The sequence below is a fragment of the Cannabis sativa genome, chromosome 6 (genome assembly GCF_029168945.1).
Source record: "Cannabis sativa cultivar Pink pepper isolate KNU-18-1 chromosome 6, ASM2916894v1, whole genome shotgun sequence".
Taxonomy (NCBI): Eukaryota; Viridiplantae; Streptophyta; class Magnoliopsida; order Rosales; family Cannabaceae; genus Cannabis; species Cannabis sativa.
In genome coordinates, this window is record NC_083606.1 from 72,896,400 (window position 1) to 72,918,695 (window position 22,296).

Here is a 22,296-nt window from a genome sequence, read left to right on the forward strand (position 1 = left end):
AAAAACATTTCATTGAATTAATATACATGCATATGCTCAACATATGACTCGTAATTTTATTTTTTTGGTAAGAATTTCTTATACATATATAAGTACTTTTGTTTCCAAATTAAAATGATATAAAATAAAAAATAAATAAATAAATGCTGTATCTTATAATTTATCTATTTATTTATTAATTTGGTTGTGATTATTATACTTTTGGTAACTAACTATATATAACAAATAAATTGAATAGTAATAATCAATTAATTAAAGTAATAATCAATAAATAATGAGAGACTAATTAAGCGTACGTACCTAATAATAATATGGTGATGATTTATTACATCAATTAATGGTGCGGTGGTCATCCTTGGCGGCAGCCCAAGGTTGCTCAAAGTGACTCAGTTGGCCGATTCCGCCATTCATGGCGGCTACAAGATTGCTAGTGTTACCATAGTTGATCATTTGCTCTGGGGCGGCAACACTCGATGCAGCCCCAGAGATGGCATTGATGCCTAGATTCTCATAGCGGTGGTTGTGGGCCCGGGTAGGTGCATTGAATGCAGCTAGCCTTGCCATGATAAGGTGGTGTCGGTTATGGTAGTCAGAGAGCTCAGCTGTGAGGCAGTTGACCTGGTGTTGGAGTAGGGTAATGATTCCGAGACAACCGTAGACGGGGTATTGGAGCCTCATGGCGGCTTCATAAGCAAGTGAATTGGCGGTGTCCTCCCTCTGGGAGGGGAGGACACTGTTGAGAATCTTAGAGACATTGCTTGCGCCAAACACTTTGTGGACGTCGAAGAATTTTTGTAGTTGGTGTGACGGAAAGTAAGGTGCAAACGGGCACTCAGCCCGTTTGCATTTTCGTCTTAGTATCTTACAAGCCGCGCAAGGGGTCTTCATGGAAGACTTCTTCCATGGACGCGAAGATGATAATGCTGATGGCGCCATATAATATAAAATATGCTACAAGATTTAAGAAGAAAAAAAAAATAATAATAAATAATTAAAAAGAGATTATATATTTATTATTTTTCAAAATTATGGACACAAAATTACATCATAGCTAATCAAATCAATTAAGTTGATCTGAAACAAAGAATTAATGTAATAAAACAAAAAGGAAGATCAAATCAAATTCTTATATTATTCTAATTATATAGAAACATGTAGAGAGAGAGTATGCAATTAGGGTTTGGAAATTCAGAACATGAAAATTAAGGTAGAGAAGATTTACAAATACTTAACCCACGAAAAAACCAGATGAGAAAACCCTAGCTAATTATAATAAATACATATATATATATATATACTCACTAAATAAAAAAGAAATATGATTTGTATGTATAGTAATGTAATATATTACCTATATTTTGCCAAGAAGATGATGAAGAGAATGAGATAGAAGAGTATAGCTATATAGTATATATAGTATAGTAGTCTCTAATAGAAATATATATATATTTATATATAGAGAATTAGACCTAAAAGAATATATTATCTGCTTGGTATTATATATAATGTGTTGAAAGAAAAATTGTTTCCATCTGTCAAATATTAATTATCAAATATTTTGTTAATTAGTTAAGAAAATTAAATTTGGTAATTAAAATATTTGATAAATTAAAATCAAACTATAATTAGAATATTTATATAATTATAATTATATATTTTATAAATCAAATTAAGTATAATATCTTACCGTATATAAATATTCTAAAAAAATAATATTCCAAATTTAAAAAAATTACAAATTAAATTTGATTTTAGATGAATAACATATATAGAATTTAAAAATATTACTATATTAGAATAGATCAATTAGAAATGATTGACACAAATTAACAAAAGCATAATCACGAAAAACATGATAACAAATAATCACAAAATTAATTAGTTTTTCTTTTACCATTTGCATTTTATAAAATTACATTTTTTTAGTGAGTTTGATTTGTGTCGAAATTATTTTATTTTTTAAATATTTGTTTGGTTAATTACCACATAAAACAAAATTTGTGTAAACCCAAAAACTCTTAGATGCCATGAAAGAGAATTAATTATCATACATAATGATAGCCAATAAATATTATAATAATAGTAATAATAAAAAGTAAAACTCCTCAAACTAATTCACACCTTTATAATCTATATGATGATTTAAAGTAAAAAAACAACTGAAATTAAAATTTTACTCATAATTACAAAATGAAACTTCTTTTCTAAGGGTATGACCCGAGAAAAATATAATATAAATAATTGTATTCTAAATCTTACAAAACAAAGGTTATATATATGTAACACACAAATATAATCACTTCAAAATATGTTAAAAATACAAAATTTCAAAACATCATTATTTTAAAATCTCCGTATAAATTCTAACAAAACTAATTTAGAAAAAAAAAATTAAGTAATAAATAGTGTAAAAATATCTTCTTTTTTTTTTGTAAATTTTAAAATGAAGATATGTAACGTCCCCGCTTCAAGCCTCCATTGGGTCCTTACACCCACGGAATGAATGGCTCTTATACACGAGTACGCCACTCTGGCTGCTTCCTGGATTGATGACTGGCCCTACAGACCAACACAAGTGTTTCCAGCGTGCTTTGTCCTCACTCGCACGCTTCCTGGGAAAACTTCCCAGGAGGTCACCCATCCTTAAATTACTCCAGGCCAAGCACGCTTAACTGTGGAGTTCTTTCGTGATGGGCTACCGAAAAACAAGATGCACCTTGTTGACATAGGTAGTACCAATCAATCCATTTAAGCTCTCTTTAACTGTGTAGTCCCATACCTACACAGTCTCAGAATCATCCCACTTGACCTCCCCCAGGCGATGTGGGATTGCACAGCTTACCCGGTGTTTCCCCTTACGGATCACGGGACTACTGACTGTCACAATCACCCCCCCTTACGGGGTTCGACGTCCTCGTCGACCACACTTCCATTTGGAGTCGAGCTCTGATACCATTTGTAACGTCCCCGCTTCAAGCCTCCATTGGGTCCTTACACCCACGGACTAAATGGCTCTTATACACGAGTACGTCACTTTGGCTGCTTCATGGACTGATGACTGACCCTACAGACCAACACGAGTGTTTCCAGCGTGCTTTGTCCTCACTCACACGCATCCTGGGAAAACTTCCCAGGAGGTCACCCATCCTTAAATTGCTCCCAAGTCAAGCACGCTTAACTGTGAAGTTCTTTCGTGATGGGCTACCGAAAAACAAGATGCACCTTGTTGACATAGGTAGTACCAATCAATCCATTTAAGCTCTCTTCAACTGTGTAGTCTCATACCTACACAGTCTCATAATCATCCCACTTGACCTTCCCCAGGCGATGTGGGATTGCACAGCTTACCCGGTATTTCCCCTTACGGATCACGGGACTACTGACTGTCACAATCACCCCCCTTACGGGGTCCGACGTCCTCGTCGACCACACTTCCGGCTGGGTCAAGGCTCTGATACCATTTGTAACGTCCCCGCTTCAAGCCTCCATTGGGTCCTTACACCCACGGAATGAATGGCTCTTATACACGAGTACGCCACTCTGGCTGCTTCCTGGATTGATGACTGGCCCTACAGACCAACACAAGTGTTTCCAGCGTGCTTTGTCCTCACTCGCACGCTTCCTGGGAAAACTTCCCAGGAGGTCACCCATCCTTAAATTACTCCAGGCCAAGCACGCTTAACTGTGGAGTTCTTTCGTGATGGGCTACCGAAAAACAAGATGCACCTTGTTGACATAGGTAGTACCAATCAATCCATTTAAGCTCTCTTTAACTGTGTAGTCCCATACCTACACAGTCTCAGAATCATCCCACTTGACCTCCCCCAGGCGATGTGGGATTGCACAGCTTACCCGGTGTTTCCCCTTACGGATCACGGGACTACTGACTGTCACAAGATATTTATTACCTACACAGTTAGTCACAATAAAAAGTTACTTGTAACTAAAACATAATATTTTGATATAAATTATCACTAATTTAGTTTTAGCTATAGTCACAACAAGTATTGTGATCACTAAAAACACTTTTAGTCACAACAAATTGTGATTTTCGCGACTAATATTTTAGTTACGGACTTTTTAATCACAACATAAAAATTATTATTTATAATTAGTCATAATTTTTTTATTTTTAGTCACAAGTACTTTTATCGTAAAAGTAATTAATTTTGTAATGTATATAGTGCATAGGAGACATATAATTAATTAAAGAAAAAATCAAAAAATAAAAGTAAATTAATTTAAATATAGAAATAATCACAAACTTACTTGCCTTATAAAAATAATAAAAATAATAGAATTTAATATTTAAAAATTAAAGATATTATCTAATTGTATCTTTATATATAAAAGTAAAAAAAAAAAAAAAGTAAATACACACATTATATTTGTTTTTAATTTAAAGATATTTCCTGTTTATAGTTCAATTTTTATATAGAAATATTAAAGAAAAAATTATGGTCAAAAAAATAATAATCAAATATATATATATAGTATATATATATATGGGTGCACTCTTAATGGGTATTACCCATGAATGGGTAAAATTAGAAAATTTTGAGTTTTTATACTTAATTTTTTTGTCTAATTAAAAAGATCTCTTATTTTTATATCATATGGGCTGAGATTGTTCCATCGGTAAAAAAAAAATAAAAAAAGTTTTTTATCAAGAAAATAAGAAAAGAAAAACTTGAGTTTGAGTTAAATATTTTTGTATGAACATATTTTTGATATAGTGTAAAAAGAGATATTTTTTGATATTTTTTTTAATTAAGTAGTTAAATTAAGAATAGAAATTTAAATTTGTGATTTAATTATTCGTTATTAGATCAAAATTCGAAGGTTTGATATTTTTAAAATTAATATTTATAGTTAAATTTGTTTAGTAACCATTCATGGGTAATACCCATTAAGAAGTGTTCCATATATATATATATAAAGTATTAGCTAAAAATAAATCAATGAGAGGAGAGGAAGGTGTTGCTTTTGGTATTGGTTTGGTCTCAAATTGAAAAAACAATTATTAGTATAACAAAAGTAAAGTTTGTAAACTTATTAATTTGTACTTACTACTCAAAAATATAAAACTAAATAAAATGAAGATATATTATATCATTTTTAATAGTAATTTTTTAAAATATGATATAGTAGCACTTTTCAAATGTTACTAATTTTGTTTTGTTTGAATAAAACTAATAATTATGTAACCAAACAGTTGTACAAAGCTTTTTTGGTCATATAGAAGATTATTATTGCATTATTTTATTATGTAAAACTTTATTATATTATATTATTAATTTTTTTCGAATAAATTACATTATGTGCGATGAATCAAAATTTCCTGTTAAAAAATGGTACTGTCTTACACTATGTTAAATCAATTAAAAATTTAATTTTTTAATAAATAAAAAATTAATTGACGTGTTAAATTTAAATTAGTGTAACACTATTTTTTGACAAAAAAATTTGATCCATATGCAACAATATATCAAACATAATAGTTGAGCTTAATAAGTAATTTTAAACAACATTGATAATTAATTTATATATTATAATTTTATATAATTTGTTATCATAATCATATATTGGAAATGAAATAATAATAATAATAATAATAATAATAATAATAATAATAATAATAATAATAATAATAATAATAATAATAATAATAGCTTGGCGTTGACATGCATAACCACAAAATGAATTAGTTTTTTCTTTTACCATTTGCAGTTTATAAAATTACATTTTTAGATTATTTTAGTTGAATATTTGTGTCATTATCATTTTAATTTTTTTATGTTACTCAATTTGTTTGGTTAATTACCACATAAAACAAAATGTCCATAAGAACCGTACTTGGATGCCATGAAAGAGAAGTAATAGTTTGCTTCCATCTTCTACTTATATTATTGTTATAAAGTATGTACATGGTTTTGATAAAGATATTTTCAAAGAAGGTTTAAGCACCGCTAATAATTTGGACATCACAAATTCAAAACAAGAGAAAAAAAGAAGTGAAATAAACATTCACAAAGTGACATCTCTTTATTCTAATACCCGTCGACACAACAATAACAAGACCAAAATAACAATGTGAGTTTTTGAGAAGTCACTACAAGTGAGATACAACTAAGACCAAAATAACTTATCTGAAAGAATTTCATGGCACGACAAGACCAATGTGGGTTTGTGAGAAGTCACTACACAAAACTGCTATTTTTCGTGATAACTTTTTAGTCACAACATAATTTTTTTATGATTAAATGTGACTTTTAGTCACAACAAAATGTTTCTTGTGACTAAAACATAGTATATAAATACAAGTTGTCACTAATTTAATTTTAGTCACAACAAGTATTGTCACTTAAAATACATTTAGTCACAATAAATTGTAATTTTTGTGATTAATATTTAGCTACGGACATTTTAGTTACAACATAAGAATGATAATTTATAATTAGTCACAATTTTTTCATGTTTAGTCACAAGTTTTGTTGTGACTAAAAGTAAAAAATTTTGTAGTAAGTGTTGGGATTAGAATAAATATTCGTGCAACATAAATGGATTCAAAGCACAACCTAAACGATAAAGGATACTACAATCAACTTATGATTTACTTTATGGACAATAATATAAGTGTTAGGCTATTTTTAGTCTAGGTTTCGGATTTATATTTAGAGTTATTTTTAGTCTTTTTTAATATTTTTAGGATGGAATTATACTTGTTTTCTGTATTTTCAAGTTCCGGTAGTTTTTACAAGTTTAGTGCATCAATATTTGATAAAGAATCAAGGCGAGAAAAATTAAATTGAAAAATCTATTTTTCATGAAATCTCACCGCGGCGACAACGACTTATGGCCACGGTGAGATCACTACAGAATAGAGTTTTTCGTGTTTTGTTCAGTAGCCGCGGCGAGAAAGAATGTGCCCCATCCAAACACTCTCGCCGCGACGAGGGGACTTATGACTGCGGCAAGACAATAGGCAGAGGCAAGGTTTTTTGAGTTATTGAACTCGCCGCGGTGAGGCCATTCTTGGCCACAGCGAGGTAGTCCATACAAATCGAGGGCAGTTTCGTATTTTTGTGATATTTTGAGTTTAAACTGATTCTATTTAAAAGGACTTCGAGTTAGATAGTGGGGGACTTAAAAATTGAACCCTAAAAGCAGAAAATGACGACGGCTAGAGCGAGAATGGCAACCCGGATCCATTCCACAATCAATTTTTTTCTTCTCTTTTTATTTCTTTTATGTTAATTTATGTTTTTAGTTTCATTATGGATGTGAACGTGAATATTATGAACTAAATTTTTAATTTAGAGATATGATGAATGTTAGTTGATGTTTTCCCAATTTAGTTAATGTGATTATTCATTTTTCTTCTCTGGATTGTTGTGATTTGTACTCTTATTTGCTTTAATACATGTTTTAGACTAGCAATCTTAAATGTGATCTATGATCTTAATATAAAATCTAAGAAGTGAATAGTAAGAATGCTTTAATAGAATAAACATAGGTTTGGACGTAAAACGAGAGTATTTATATAACATGTGTGACATTTAGATTATGTATTCAATGCAAATTATATATTAATTTATTTCAAAGATGTAAATAGATAATATATGATTTAGGACCTTAATGATCTAAGAAGAGTTAGTGTTATTTTTATAATCTGTCATCACTTAAAGGGAAAATATTGATATTTTACATTAACAATTGGATAATTAAAATAACAGGATTTATATTCCTAATCCTTCATTCATAGTCGATTACATTTAAACATTGTTTCTTTTATTTTCTTTTAATTTTCTATTAATTATTTTTTCAACCTTGTTTTTGATTCAACCAAATAGAAACACAAATCTAATTAAGTAGTACTCAATATCAATTCTCTGTGAATCTACATTACTTGTGTGAGTATTTAACTACAATAAATACGTACACTTGCGTAGATTATAATTTTGAGTAACAATAAGTATGTTGAAGTGTTGTCTTAAAAAATGATTAAGAAAAAAAATCACAAAATATGTTGATTTTGATCAAAAGAGGTGGCTTGACAATAGAATGATAATAAATCTGTCAAAAGATAAAGTCATCGAAAGCTATGAATTTTGACAAATATATTGGAAGTTTTATAACCTAGAGGACCGCTAACATAAATTCTTGAAAGCACTCTCCTGAATCGAAATTAGACAAAAACCAATATCTTGGAAATAATTAAATTTCATTCAATTGGAAGTGGAAAACTTGGTTGATTAATATAGTATAAGATTGTATGGTTATTCTATTGTTAAAGGTCAATAGTAAGTAAGTAGTTGGGCTACAATAACTCATGATAGGGTTAAACTTATTTTAAAGAGTTCCAGTGCGCTCATGATATTTTAGCACATATAAGGTATAGTTTTAGTTAAAAGTAACTAATTAGTATTGGAATATAATTAGGTTTCAAATATTAGGAGGTTTTGGCAGTGCAATTTAAAAAGTAGGAAAGTTTGCAAATTAAAGAGGCCTGCAATTGTTTTTCAATTAAAGCGAATCAGGATGCAATGCACAAATATGGTTTGAGCAAAATAGTATCATAAGTATAAAATATAGTGTCACCCTGGAAGACTAATATGAAGAAAGAATCACTCACTAGACATACGGCACGCATCTATTAGTGTTGTAGGAAATGAGCTTGACCACTACAACAACAAATTGTCAGTTCAGATTTAGGAAAAAAATGGAAAACTAACAAATTTAAAAGTCAAGCATGCTTGACCTGGAGTGATTACGAGATAGGTGACTTTCTGAGAGGTTTTCCCAAGAAGCATGCAATGCAAGTGAGGATAAAGCATGTTAAAAATACTCGTGTTAGTTTGTAGGGTCAGTCATCGTTCTAGGAGGCAGCCAAAGTGGTAGGGCGCCAAAGTGGTCGGCCAGCCAGCTTCTCTTCTGGCAGACACTTTTGGTGTCTCTGCAGCTTTCAACTTAGACAGACACTCTCAGCTACGAGTTGGCTTCAACAACCCACGAAAATAAAAGTTCAACTTCATATTTACTTATTTTTTAGGAATAATTAATAGGTTATTTTCTTATATATTTAATATGTAACAAATAGGTAATATCTTCTCATTTTAAGGGAGATCAACCTACTTTAGCTTAGATCTTCTGTAAGCTCTCTCCTATATAAAGAGCACTAGGCTAAGTCATTCTTAGTCATTCCATATGCTACAAAGGCTTTCTAAAACCTCATGCATACACGTGCACCTCTCTCTCCCTCTCTTAAGTCTCATATCTCATACATGCCACCTAAACACTAAGTCATATCTTTTTTAGTCTTTCATAAGAACTCACTAGTTCTTGATTTGCCTTATATTGTTCTCAGCATTAATGTAACATTCAAAGAGAGTCATAGCTAGAATTAATAAGGTTCTCACCTATGATCTCTATGGTATTATCTCTAAAATCAATACAACTTAAAGGAAAGTAGGTCATTATCCGCTAAACAAGGGGGTCGAACCTCTATTAATCTTTGTGTCTCTTTTATCATTTATTGTTCTTATTAACACGTGGTAATTGTCTATCATAAATACGACTCCGTTGCTGGTTAACTAAATTTTGAGTCAATAGTATATATTTTCAATGATAATACTTTTAATAATAAATAACAATAAAATTGATTAAAGTCTAAAATGTATGTAAATATGGTAATGTCATGTACAAGGGTGAAGCTAAGTACAGACCGCCCCACATGAAAATATTAGGACTGTTCTCAATGGCAGAGCCAGCCAACATTTATTGGGTGTAAAAAAAAATATTTTGAAACATTAATAAAAAATATAATTTTTATTAAAAGAAATGTAAATTCTATGAGAATAAAAATAAATATATGTGAGAATAAAAGTAAAAAATATAAATTTTATGGGGATAAATACAAAAATATATAAGGACAAAGATGAAAAAAAAATATTTTTATGGGGTCAAAATATAAAATACCCAAAAAATTATATACAAAATTTATATGAATAAAAAATTAAGGGGGGCAAATGACCCCACATACCCCTTTCCCTCAGACCGGTCTTAAGCTATTTTGAGCTAAGGTCTAAATAATTTTTGTTGGGCCTTTACACAAATACTTTTATGGTCAAATAATACTAAGTAAGATTGTTTGGTGTAGTGGTAAAAAAAATTTTAAAAGTTAGGGAGGTTATAAGTTTAACACTCCACGCTTTTTTTTTTTTTAATGTTTAACAAAAAAAGAATTAAAATATTATTGTTGGCATTCGAACTACCTAGCAACTATGTATAAGGTAAAAATATAAAATATAATTCCGCAAAAATCACTTTAAGATAATCAAATACATTTTATTATATCAATTCTATAACTTTTATTAAAATTTTAAAGTCTCGACATAATATAAAATTATGTAATCGTTCTACTTTAATTTTATTTGGGGTCATGCATGACTAATAATAAAATATGTTTGTCTATTATTAATATTAAATATCTACTTACCAAAAATAACCTATAATAAATTTTATAAAAAAAATAAAATAAAAAATTACACAAACATTATTTTTTAAAAAAAATGTTATAAAATGTATTTATTAATAATATATAAAAATATGATATTAATATAGTAATATGAAAAATAAAAATGTAATTTTTTATTCATTAATTCATATGAAATCCTTGTAAGAATAAATGAATTAAAATAACAAAATAATTACTAAAGTCGACTAAGGGTTGATTAATTATAGGCCCATATTATCAACAGCTGAAAAAACCAGAAATGGTAAGAGCTATTACTAAGGACAAATTAGGAAAAGAAAATCAATATAAAATTAATTAATTAATGTTTTGTACCTCTATTAATTAATTTGCTCAAAATTAATAAACTTTCCCAAATTTCAATCAATATTATATTTGCTCACCAATTCGATATATTATCACAAAAAAAAATAGCTATATATATCATGAGATTCAAATCCTTTTTCCTTTACCTTTGGTACTATATAGAAGAACATAATAGGAATGTTAATTTAGAAAATCTATATCCCATGATATCTAAAATTTATTTAATTACAATTTGAATATTGATGGAAATAAAATATTATACAAATTGAAATCTAAAACCTACATAGGCATTGGGTTATTTTTTCTTCTCTTGTTTTTCTCTTTAGAAATTCGAAAATAGAAAAATGAGCGCTTCTTTAAGGTTAATAAAGTGTGTTATAGTTGGCGATGAAGCAGTGGGAAAGACTAGTATTCTTATGTCGTTCACCACCAATACTTTTCACACGGTTCGTTAATTTCAATTATGATTTTAATTTTTTTTTTAAGAAAAAATTTGATTTTTTTTAATATATTATTTGAAATTGAATTGTAATAGGTTTTCTTTGTTTGGTCTTCTTTCTAACAATGATTGATTTTTTTTTTTTCTTTTTTACTTTTAAGAATTTGTTTATTTTGAGCTTGATTTTGAAAAATTGAGATTTATTTGTTGTAAATTTAAATTATGTTGTTGTATAACTGAAATTATATTTATTTTATATTGGAAAAACAGGATTGTGTGTCAACTATTTTTGACATTTTCAGTGTAACTGTGGTTGGGAATGGAAATAGTATAAATTTATCATTGTGGGATACAGCAGGTAAGTATTGAATGGCTAAAATTTACAGTATAAATTTTCTTCTTTGAGTCTAAAATTTTTTATTCTATGGAAAACAGGAGATGAGGGATATGACAAGTTAAGACCCTTGAGTTATTGTGGTGCTGATGTGTTTATACTAACATTCTCTCTCATTAGCAAAGCTAGCTATGAAAATGTTTCCAAGAAGGTTAGGTCTTGTTTTTTTTTTATGTGGACAGTTATGATTTCTTAAACAAAAATGATATGTGTATACATAATTTACACACAAACATAACACATACTTTTGTGACAAGTCATTTGTGATAAGTGAGATTCATTTTAAATAAGGTCATCTTTAACCGAACTCTAAAACACTAAATATAGTGTAGTTTCACACTATATTTACTCTAATAGGACACTTAAACTATTCTCATAAATAGATTTGTTTACACTGTTCCACTAAATTTAGTGGGGCACTGTAAACCACACTATTTTTTTTATATATATATTTAGTATTAAAATATTCTTATTATATTAATAAAATAATAAAGAATATAAAGGTTAGAATTGAAAAGAAAAAATAGTGTATAAATAGTTGTTTTTTGGTGTTGATTTAACACTAAATTTAGTTTTCTCCATTGAAGATGCTCTAATTATGACTCGTCATTTAAGTGTGTGTGAAGTTCGTGTGTACACATATTATTACTCTTTACTAAAATATCTACTTGAAGAGTTATTAATTCCATTAATGTGTTGCTTATGTCTTCCTTTTCTTTTCTTTTTTCGTTTTTTTCTCTAGTGGATTCAAGAATTGAAGCATTATGCATCTGGTGTCCCAATTATTCTTGTTGGAACAAAACTTGGTATATTTTTCATCTTCCTATTACTTACCATTTTGATTTTCTTTTAAAGAAATATATGTATAATATGTATTAATCTTTTTATCATGTGGTTCATTTACATTTCTTAGTAAAGATTGTTAGTTAAGTATTATGTTAGTTGATGGAAGTTATGGTAAATGTTCCTCTTTTTTCACTTTTTTCCCTTTTGGTTTTGTCGAGCTAGATCTTCGTGATAATACGCAATTCTTCATAGAACATCCTGATGCCGTTCCAATTACTACAACTCAGGTGAAAATTTTACTCTTTACAATGTTCTATTAGTTTACATAATTATTGTACATTTTCTCTTCTTTAAATTGACATGTCCATCAAATTAAGGGAGAGGAACTTCAAAAGCTTATCAAAGCACATGCTTATATCGAATGCAGCTCGAAAACACAACAGGTATACAAACATAAAACTTTCTCCCCTTCTTTCTTTTTCGTTGCCTTAATAAACTCGTTTTGTATACACAGAATGTGATGGAAGTCTTTGATGCGACCATAAGAGTTGCTCTTCAACCGCCGAAACAGAAGAAAAGGAAAAGCAAAGTACTTAAGGCTTGCACTATAATGTGATTTGAAAAATTAGGTCTTCATTCAGAAGAAGAATAAGGATATGAATCTATTATAAATGGTGTTTGTGTTTTCTTGGAATTATTGTCATGGTTTGACTATATATTTATATTAAATTCAGATTTTTATTATTTTATTTTATATATAATTAAAAGCTGTCATTTAGAAAAATACATTGTGAAGCACAAACCAATTCAACATATCAACCAAAACAAAGTGAAATTGGGAGAAACTTACATCCTCTCCTATTCTTGGTCTCTAATAAAAATATACCCTATATATATTTATATTCTCTATTAAATAGGAAATTTCAAATTAACACCAAGAGATTGAAATAAAACCCATACCACAAAATTGTATTCTATATGTGAATCATTATGTGTTTGGAGTGGTGGCAGAGGAATGATGATACCCTTGAGGTAGCTATATGGATTGGATATAGGGTGGTTTGAGATATAACTTTAAAGAGAGTGAAAGGTGGTGAGAAGTAGGTGAGGATTCATGTCAGAAACTGGCACTGAAGTAGAAGTAGGTACTAGTAAATTGATAAAGACTAAGTGGATTGTGTTGTAGAATAATATATATATATATATATATATATAATTATATATGGGATCAAAAGCAAGAGTGAAATCTAGTGAGACATTTCTACCAACACTTAGAGTGACTCAGTGCCTTAGACATTACATGAAATAAACAACTTAATTTTATGAATCCAACAAAAATTCGTAAACTGAGACAAAAGGAAGTGTTCACCTTAAATGGGAGAGAATCTTAAAGGAGTCCTCTCCAACTACAAGCCTTTTGAAGAAGAAGAAGACGACACCATTGCTCTTTACAAATCTACTCTCTGTGAAATCAATCATACAAATCAAACCAACTTGTGAAGAAGCAAAATAAATATAAGCACCAAATGGTTCCAAGAGAAGAGAAGAACTCTTACTAAATTTGCAGATCATCAGTGTGACAGAGAATACATACAGACAAAATTACTTGATGAAGTTGAAAACTCAAACTCAAAACTCAGCTTTATAGATATAGTTATATTGACCAAGTAAAATCAGCAACAAAATTGTAGAAATTGACCAAAGAAGCTATAAGAATAATATAAAATTTCATCATATCATGATGAAACATAAAGTGTATCAAATTTTGGGGTACCCCACTTTTTTCTACAATAGACACAAAAATGGAATATACTAAGGACCCTTTTACCAAAACCACCTTTAATGTATGAATCCCCTCTCAATATACAAAACCTACCTAACATTTGTATAATTCCAGCTGAGAAAAAAACTAAACAGCTAAGGCTTTTTTTTTCAAGTGGGCAGTGTCTGCAATCTTATATGCTTGTACTTTTGCTCTGTGTTAAACCTTCTTGCACTCTCTGACAAGCCCTTGGATAGTAGAAGATTCAATATGTCAACTCCTTCTCGCAATGCGGTATCAATCTGTTCCAAGAAAGCGAAAACACATTACTAGAAAGGAAAAATGAAAACCCTCCATTGCTTTAGCTAATCATCACTAATCTGAAAAAATGAATTTGACCAGCAATGGGAAAAGGGACTTACCCGTTCTTGAGCGGTTAAGCTGAATCTTTGTAGTAAGAACGCTTTAGGATCCATTTGACCAGGTGGCCTCCCGATACCTAATGAGTTTTTTTCGGCAAAGATGAGAACAAGAAAAGAAATAAACAACAGATTTTAATTACAAACTCACCAATTCTTAGCCGAGGAAATTCTTTGTTTCCTCTAAAGTGATAGATCACACTCTTCATCCTGTTCAAGAAATTTCATGAGAAAAAGAAAAAAGTAAGAAACAAATATGACCCCATGAAAAATTGGACCAAAAAAGAAGCAAATATAATAATCATATGGATAGTTTCAGGGGAAAATATACATTTTACACTCCTAAGTGTTAGGCCCTAGGATTAGTATGGTGTGTTAGAATATAGTAAATAAAAAGGGTATATGAGTCTTTGTATGGGAGGGTAGTCTTGATTGAGGAATTAGTACTATATATAGGTGTGTAAGAGAAATAGGAGGGTATGCAAAATTTTGAGAGAATTCTCTGCATCAATGGAGAGCTTTTGCTCTCTACCATTGTTAGAGACATTGTCTCGTTGTCTCAAGCTTCCCCATATTTCCTAATATTCTACTGCTACTATTTTATTGTTACTGTAATTTCTGGCTACTGTTTGGAGATTCTGCTACTGGTTTACGTATTTGGCAGCAGGTTCTTATCACTAAGATTTGCCTAAGTTTTTGATACCACACTCTTAACTTACAATTTGTTACACTTAAGCATAAGAATCTTAATTTTTACTGCCACTAATAAAAGTAAATCATTTTCCCAAGTGTTAAAATTACCAGTTAAGAACCTAGATGCCAAACCAAGACATTACTATTATAAACTACTCAATAATCATAATTATTTGGCCAGGGCCCAGATCATACCCATTGTGGCATCCATGACCTCCCTTATCGTGCAGACGAAGAACGCCACATGGTAAGTTCATATCATCATGAAACTACAACCAAGAAAAATATGAATAATTATATAGAGCCTAATACAAACTTTACTTGTATCAAACAATAAACTGTATAAAATGAAAATATCAGCCTTCCCATCAAAATCTCACATTCAACTAGGGTCTATGGCAAACTAAAGAGTAGTCAAACTATTTGTGACTCAAGGAAGATTAAAAGCAAGATTCCACAAAGGAGAAAATATGACAGGACAGGATGAGGACATGTGAACAAATAAAAATGAGGGCAAAGAAGTTGGTCGTGGCTGTCTACATAAGCACAGAAATGACGAGGTGGTACCCCATAAATGCAAAACAGTACTGCCTGAGGCGGAAATGAAGAGTTTCCATTGTTGACACCCTCAACAAGCTCAAATTCTTTTCTTGATTTTATGGATGAGATTGTACAAGAATTATATGAACCACATAATTCTTTTAGAGATTAAAGTCAGCTGCTTTTTCATAATAGAGCTACCAGAATTGTTTTCTAAATACATATTTATAAATATATAATACTAATATATAGAGAGTGAAGTGTTGAAAAAGCTGAACAATTAAAGTTGTTGAGAGAAGGGATAAACAAAAAAGTAATCAAGGATGGTAGAGTTTCTTGATAGAAATTGGTTGAGAATCTGTGGTTTGAATTTTAGATGGAATTGCCCTTATAATTTCTGATTTTTATGCTCAATGACCATGTCAAGTGAGACAAAAAAAAATTAGAAAATGAACTTACGAGAAGTGAGATATGGCTTCTCTCTTTCATTACCAAAATGCCAATATGAGCACAAGTGTCTAGCTTGTGAAAATACTAATGGTAAATTGGGATAGAAGAAGAAAAGGATCTACTTGCTATAAAATTGTTAGATTACAAAGTTAAATGAAATAAAAGATAATTTTAGGGTAGAATATACCATATGATGCAAAGATTGGAAAGACCAATCATACCAGTAAGCCTTTAAAATTTATATATATTTTTCTTTTGAAAATGAAATATAGTAAGAGCAAAATTACCACAACCACACGATTCAGAGGTAGTTTATAGTATGCAGCAAGTGGTCCTGTCTACAGATAAATAAGGAGAGATTCAAGTTAGAACTTGCAGACATTTAATGTGCAAGGTTTGATTCAATAGAAAATTATGTCACTATCTATAGTGGTGCTGAAAATAGAAGAGGCTGAATGATAAGGTAGTCGTGTTCTTTGATGGAATATTATCAATGATCAAGATAATCTTTAGAAATTTACCTGCCAAACTCTTTTTCTGGGCAGGAGTAGATGAGTTTGACTATATACTTGTAAGAAATTACTAAAACTAATAAGAACACACAACACAAAGAAAAGAAAAACTTGTGATTAACCATGTTATAAATGTTAACTAACTGTGTAATTTTGATATGATGATCAGATTAGATCATTGGTATGTTTTTATTGGCAATGATCACAAAACAGAACACATTACTAGAAAAATAGACTACAGTGTACATTCACTCATTATTTATTTATGCTCAACCTCAACTTATTCTGTGCTGTAATGGATTCTTCACCACCTCAAGTACGCATATACATATACATATTCAGCTCCTTATCTCTTTCTTTGTTCTAGTTGCAATTATAATACATAAAGAATTTGATAAAAACAAAACAAAACACAATTGAATAAGAGATTAGAGATATATGTTATGTTAAATGTATCAGTACAAGTGGCAGACTCCCACGAAATAATTGTGTTGTTTCTTAATTTCATCAAAACTATTTTTATTTTTATTTCAATTAAAAAAGACTCAGCTGGTATGTTGGGTCATTTTCCTTTTAACTATTTTTAGATTGAAATTCCACTACAACCACTATAGTGTGTGTATATATATATATATATATTTATATATATATATGTTGGATTAACAAGAATGAATAACACATGTGATGAGCTTTCTTAATTTCCTCTGTTTTCACATCTCAGCTAACTTTTTTAATGACATATAGTACAGCTACAAGAATAGTCAACTAATCCACCCTCTCCTCTACTCTACCCTTTAATATAATCATCTGCATAATTCATTTCTAATTAAGAAAAACACCACATTATGTCACTGTAATTTGTATATACCAAAAAATTTCATAATTTCAAAAAAGCTTGTCCTAAATATATTTACAACATTTCCCTTTAAAGCATTTTCTTTTGGTCTACTAACAATATCTCCATTTACTGGTTTCAACTATTGTAACTCAGTCCCATGTTCTTCGGTCTTCATCAAACACTGTATTATACACATATTTAGAACAAGAAGCCCCAATGCTTGTAATGTATGACAAAATCTAAATCTATATCAATGGGAGAAAAATAAGAAGAAAGAGTAAGTAATCTATCAAGATTTTGGTGGGGATTACAATATAAAGCAAAAGATACTTTGGAATGGAGTGTTGATTGTCATGTAGATAATTTGGTGTGAAGTGTTGATTATCATGTAGATAATTTGGTTTGGTTGGAGATAAGCAATAGATTTTTTCAAGATGTTGGGAGTCCTTTCAAATCACTGTAGGAACAAATCACGTCCTAGGTTGCTGTGTCGCTTAAAAAAGTATGAATGTCACTTCTCTTTCTCTCTTTCTGATCTCCCAAGAGAATGGGTAACTAATGTGGGGTTTGAGTTTGTATTATGAATATATTATATAAAGAATGAACAGATAATGTTTTTATATAGACACCAATTCAAAGGCCATATAACTACTTGATATTCAAAAATTTATACCATCTATAGATTGAATAAAAAGCTGTGAACTAGAAAAAATAGTAGTTAAGAAGAATAAGGCTCGATTACATACAGATTCACCAATTAGATTCATATAGGTTTGAGGCTTTGCAAGGAAAACAGGAGTGTCACCAACAAAACCTAGCAATAAAAAAAAGCAACACCTATCAATCTTAAAAACAAACACAAAAAAATAGAATGAATAAGTGAATACAAACATACCCTGTCCAAAAATAGCTTTACAATGAACTGTGTTCATTTCAATGCCTTGTGATTGAGCAAAAGTATCAATCATCTCAAACCCCACCTGTTTTCAAAACCAAAACACACACACAAAATTCAAGTGAATTCAACACCATCTCAAATTTTATTTTTATTTTGGTTGAAAAAAATGAATTTGAGAAGTATCATTAGTTCATTACATTATGCCTAGTTCCTTTGTATTTATCACCTGGGTTTCCCAAACCCACAAAAAGCCATGGCCTTGGACCACCAACAGTGCGAAAAGACCGCCTACTTAATCTGTTAAGCATCTTCTCTCCACCACCAATGTCCTCCTCCTACTACACTCACTAATCTTCAGTAAACCCAAGTCAGAGAAAACTTTTTCTTTGTAATCAAGATACATATAGATAAAGGTAGAGTCTTTGAGAAAATAATTACAACAAAAAGGAGAGAATAATATTAATGGTGCCTTGCTGGAGCTCAAGCTAGATGATGATGATAATGGAGTTTAGATTGGTGTTCTGTGACCCCAAAATTTAGGGATCACTGATTGTAAACAAGTGATTAATTAATTCTAATAATGTGAATCACTTCATTCTCTATCTCAGATTAAAAATAACAATCAAAAACATACATAAAGAATCATCTCATTCTCAGTCTCGTATTGAAATAATGATTCAGGTGAAGTGAATTCTTCCCATTACATCACTGAAATTGTTCTCAAAATCGAAATAAAAATACCTGAACTGGAACAGAACAGAGAAAGAGCTCCCCGGTGACCGGAAGAGAAGCAGCTCTGTAGGTCTGGGTGGTCGGTCGTCGTGGAGAAGTGGCCGGAGAGAGACAAAGAAGAGAGAGGAAGAAGGTTAAAAATGGTTTTTCAGTTTTAAAAACAGAATACAACTAAAAGAAATTCAAAAATATTTTTTTTTCTAACATATTTTCTCTCATATTTTTGGATTTGGGTTCGGGTTTGGATTCAAACTCGAACCAAGACCTAGCCTCGATTGGAGGACTTGGGCCCTGAACCCTAAACCCCAACTCGGGATACAAACTCGGACTTGGATCCACAACTGTTAGAATTTGAGGATAAGATGAATGAGGTTCATCCCAAAACCAATTGGCAATAGGAGGAGTAGCCCTTTCATCTTATATATCACAATTTATTTCCACACATTAGCAATGTGGGACTAACTCTTAATACACACGTTTGGGCCTGGAAAGTGTGGGTATAACGAATGACCTTTAAGAGACCACAGGACCGAACGTGACATTTGAAAGAATCCCACAAGGCCAAATATCGGGAAACTTGTGGGTGTACACGTCGCGAAATTTGTGGATTTTGAAACAGGTCAAAGACTCGACACTGGAAATTGGCACACATTGGCCGAAATGTCCCAAATAGAGGTTAAAGGGGAGACAGCGGAAGTATCTGTTTGGACCGGCGACACTTTGGCTCACAACGGATCACAAACGGCTTTTTGGACCGGTAGCAATTTTGGCTCACAACGGATCATAAGTGGCTTTTTGGACCGGTGGCAATTTTGGCTCACAACGGATCACAAGTGGCTCTGATACCATGTTAGAATTTGAGGATAAGATGAATGAGGTTTCATCCCAAAACCAATTGGCAATGGGAGGAGTAGCCCTTTCATCTTATATATCACAATTTATTTCCACACATTAGCAATGTGGGACTAACTCTTAATAAGAACACAGACTTGGCCCCAACTTTAAGATTAGGACCTGGGACTTAGATCCGACCTCGGGCATAAGACCTGGACACAGACTGACCCCAACCTCAGGACTCCGACCCGGGACACAGACCGGACCCCGACCTCAAGACCGAAACACAAACTCAAACCTAGGATCCAAATTCGCACCCAATCCCAAACCTAAGACACGGACCTAGGACCTATGACTCGGACAATCAAATAGCCTTATAATTTCTCATTACACTTTTAGTTGAATTTTAATTTCAGTTTTGACTTTTCTCCAGACATCATATTTTTACAATTGATTTGGTAGCTAATTGGTATGAAATGTGAATGAACTCATTTTGAAGAGTTTATTAAACTATTTATCCTTTATGGATGCAACACAAAAACCCATTAAGCATTCGAGCAAGGAGAGTCATTGAGCATCCCAAAGCATATAGCAAAAAATTGCCAACAATGCCAAATTTTGGTAACCTTGTCATTTATAGATACAAATCTTACATGCCACATCAACCAAATTGAGCAACAAACAACTATTTTGACACTCCTATTTTTTAACCATTGAAGATTCTATCAAAACATCTTCTCATGACTTCATAAGACATGACAAATATGTAACTAAAGTTTGAGGGAGAGTTTCAAGTAGTAGTAGAAAATAGTAAGCAAAAGCTAATATTGGTGATCTTCTCTATCATGGTAGAGTCACTTTGAAATGACCTTGAATCCACCCTCCGAGTATAGGTTTCCACTTTGAAATCACACAAAAGTAGATTGATACAACATAAATTTTTAATAATGTTCAATCCAATGATAAAGTACATTACATACACATAGTTCTTTTTTTTTTTTTGAAAAATTATGGTGGCGTTTGGTAATACTTTTTTAATTAGTTTTTTGTTTCTAAAATTAGAAAAGTAAAAATATTTTTTAAAAACATGTTTTATAAAACTGTTTTTGCTTTTCAATTTTTTAATTGAGAATCAAAATTTTAAAAACAAAAAAAAATCACTTTCAATATTTTTTTAAACAGTTTTTTTTCTTAATCAATATTTTAGACTCCGACACGACCCGGACCCAAATCCTCTCCCACGGCCCTTGTGCTGAACCCGACCTCTGACCCGGATCCGAATTCGATCCCGGACCTAGACCCAACTTAAATAAAATAAAAAAAATAAAAATAAAAATGAACTTTACAGAACACACTATTGTTTTCTGTTTTAAAAATTTAAAAACAATAGTGGTTACAGAACACATTTTTATTTTTCAAAAACAAAAATTTTAAAAACAAAAATTTTACTTTTATTTTGTGATTAAAAAATTAGAAAACAAAAATGTTACCAAACGGTACCTATGTGTAGATAGTTCGTTTTAAAGATTGACAACCTATCCATCATTTTCTTCATCATGTGTAGATAGTTCTTTTTTTTTTTGAAAAATTATGTGTAGATAGTTTTGCTTCATCATTTTCTAAATTTCCCAACAATGGTTTCTCCTGATGCTCTTCGAACTATAGTTGGTATCCTAGGTTAGTATAATATTTTACATTATATATATATATATATATATGTTTTTAATTTCTAAAAAAAAAAAAAATCTTATTTGGGTTGTGTTGATCTGATTTGGGAATGAGAAATAATAAAAAGAGAGCATGGTCATCTATTGTGTTCTCTCTCTATCCCTTGCTGTGTCTCAATTCTTTTCCTCCTGGTCTGAGGGGTCCTTAGTGTTCTGCTTTTTGTTGATTCGTGAGTCCATTTTGTTGGTTTTGCTTCTTGTTTGCGTGTGTTTTTCTGTTTGGGTCTATTTGCTTTGGTTTGCTTTGGTTTCAAAGTCTCTTTTTTGCTCTGGTGGTAAAGTCCTTAGTTCACTTGCCCATGTCCTAGTTCTGGTGTGCTGCTTCCTTTTTGGTTCTCTCAGGGGTTTTGTAGTAAGAGTTTTGAGTGTCTTAGTTGTTTTTTCTACCTGTTGTTGTTTGTGGAGTTTTGTTTTGGTTTGTCGTGTTGCTGT

The 22,296-nt window shown here is 30.9% G+C and overlaps 3 protein-coding genes across 6 annotated transcripts; 1 reads left to right on the plus strand and 2 right to left on the minus strand.

The window, feature by feature from the left end:
* Positions 1–330: 330 nt before the first annotated feature.
* On the minus strand, positions 331–936 carry LOC115695552 (protein ASYMMETRIC LEAVES 2-like). Its single transcript, XM_030622609.2, has one exon. It carries the CDS (start codon positions 934–936, stop codon positions 331–333), a length of 606 nt encoding a protein of 201 aa, XP_030478469.2.
* Positions 937–11,184: 10,248 nt separating this feature from the next.
* LOC115725289 (rac-like GTP-binding protein RHO1) lies at positions 11,185–13,075 on the plus strand. Its single transcript, XM_030654754.2, has 7 exons — positions 11,185–11,286; positions 11,550–11,637; positions 11,715–11,824; positions 12,416–12,479; positions 12,682–12,746; positions 12,837–12,902; positions 12,974–13,075. Exons 1-7 carry the CDS (start codon positions 11,185–11,187, stop codon positions 13,073–13,075), a joined length of 597 nt encoding a protein of 198 aa, XP_030510614.2.
* Positions 13,076–14,082: 1,007 nt separating this feature from the next.
* LOC115725288 (peptidyl-tRNA hydrolase, mitochondrial) lies at positions 14,083–19,488 on the minus strand. 4 transcript variants are annotated; one of them, XM_030654750.2, is made up of 9 exons: positions 19,313–19,488; positions 18,769–18,923; positions 18,569–18,653; positions 18,420–18,487; positions 16,611–16,661; positions 15,529–15,602; positions 14,792–14,850; positions 14,644–14,720; positions 14,083–14,523 (listed from the first exon to the last, which is right to left on the minus strand). In XM_030654750.2, exons 2-9 carry the CDS (start codon positions 18,877–18,879, stop codon positions 14,392–14,394), a joined length of 657 nt encoding a protein of 218 aa, XP_030510610.2. In that variant the 5' UTR covers positions 18,880–18,923; positions 19,313–19,488; the 3' UTR covers positions 14,083–14,391. The 4 variants fall into 4 exon arrangements, with proteins under 4 accessions (XP_030510610.2, XP_030510612.2, XP_030510611.2 ...); XM_030654752.2 differs by having other exon boundaries at positions 18,769–18,909; positions 19,313–19,484; XM_030654751.2 differs by having other exon boundaries at positions 18,769–18,918; positions 19,313–19,482.
* Between the last annotated feature and the right edge of the window lie 2,808 nt (positions 19,489–22,296).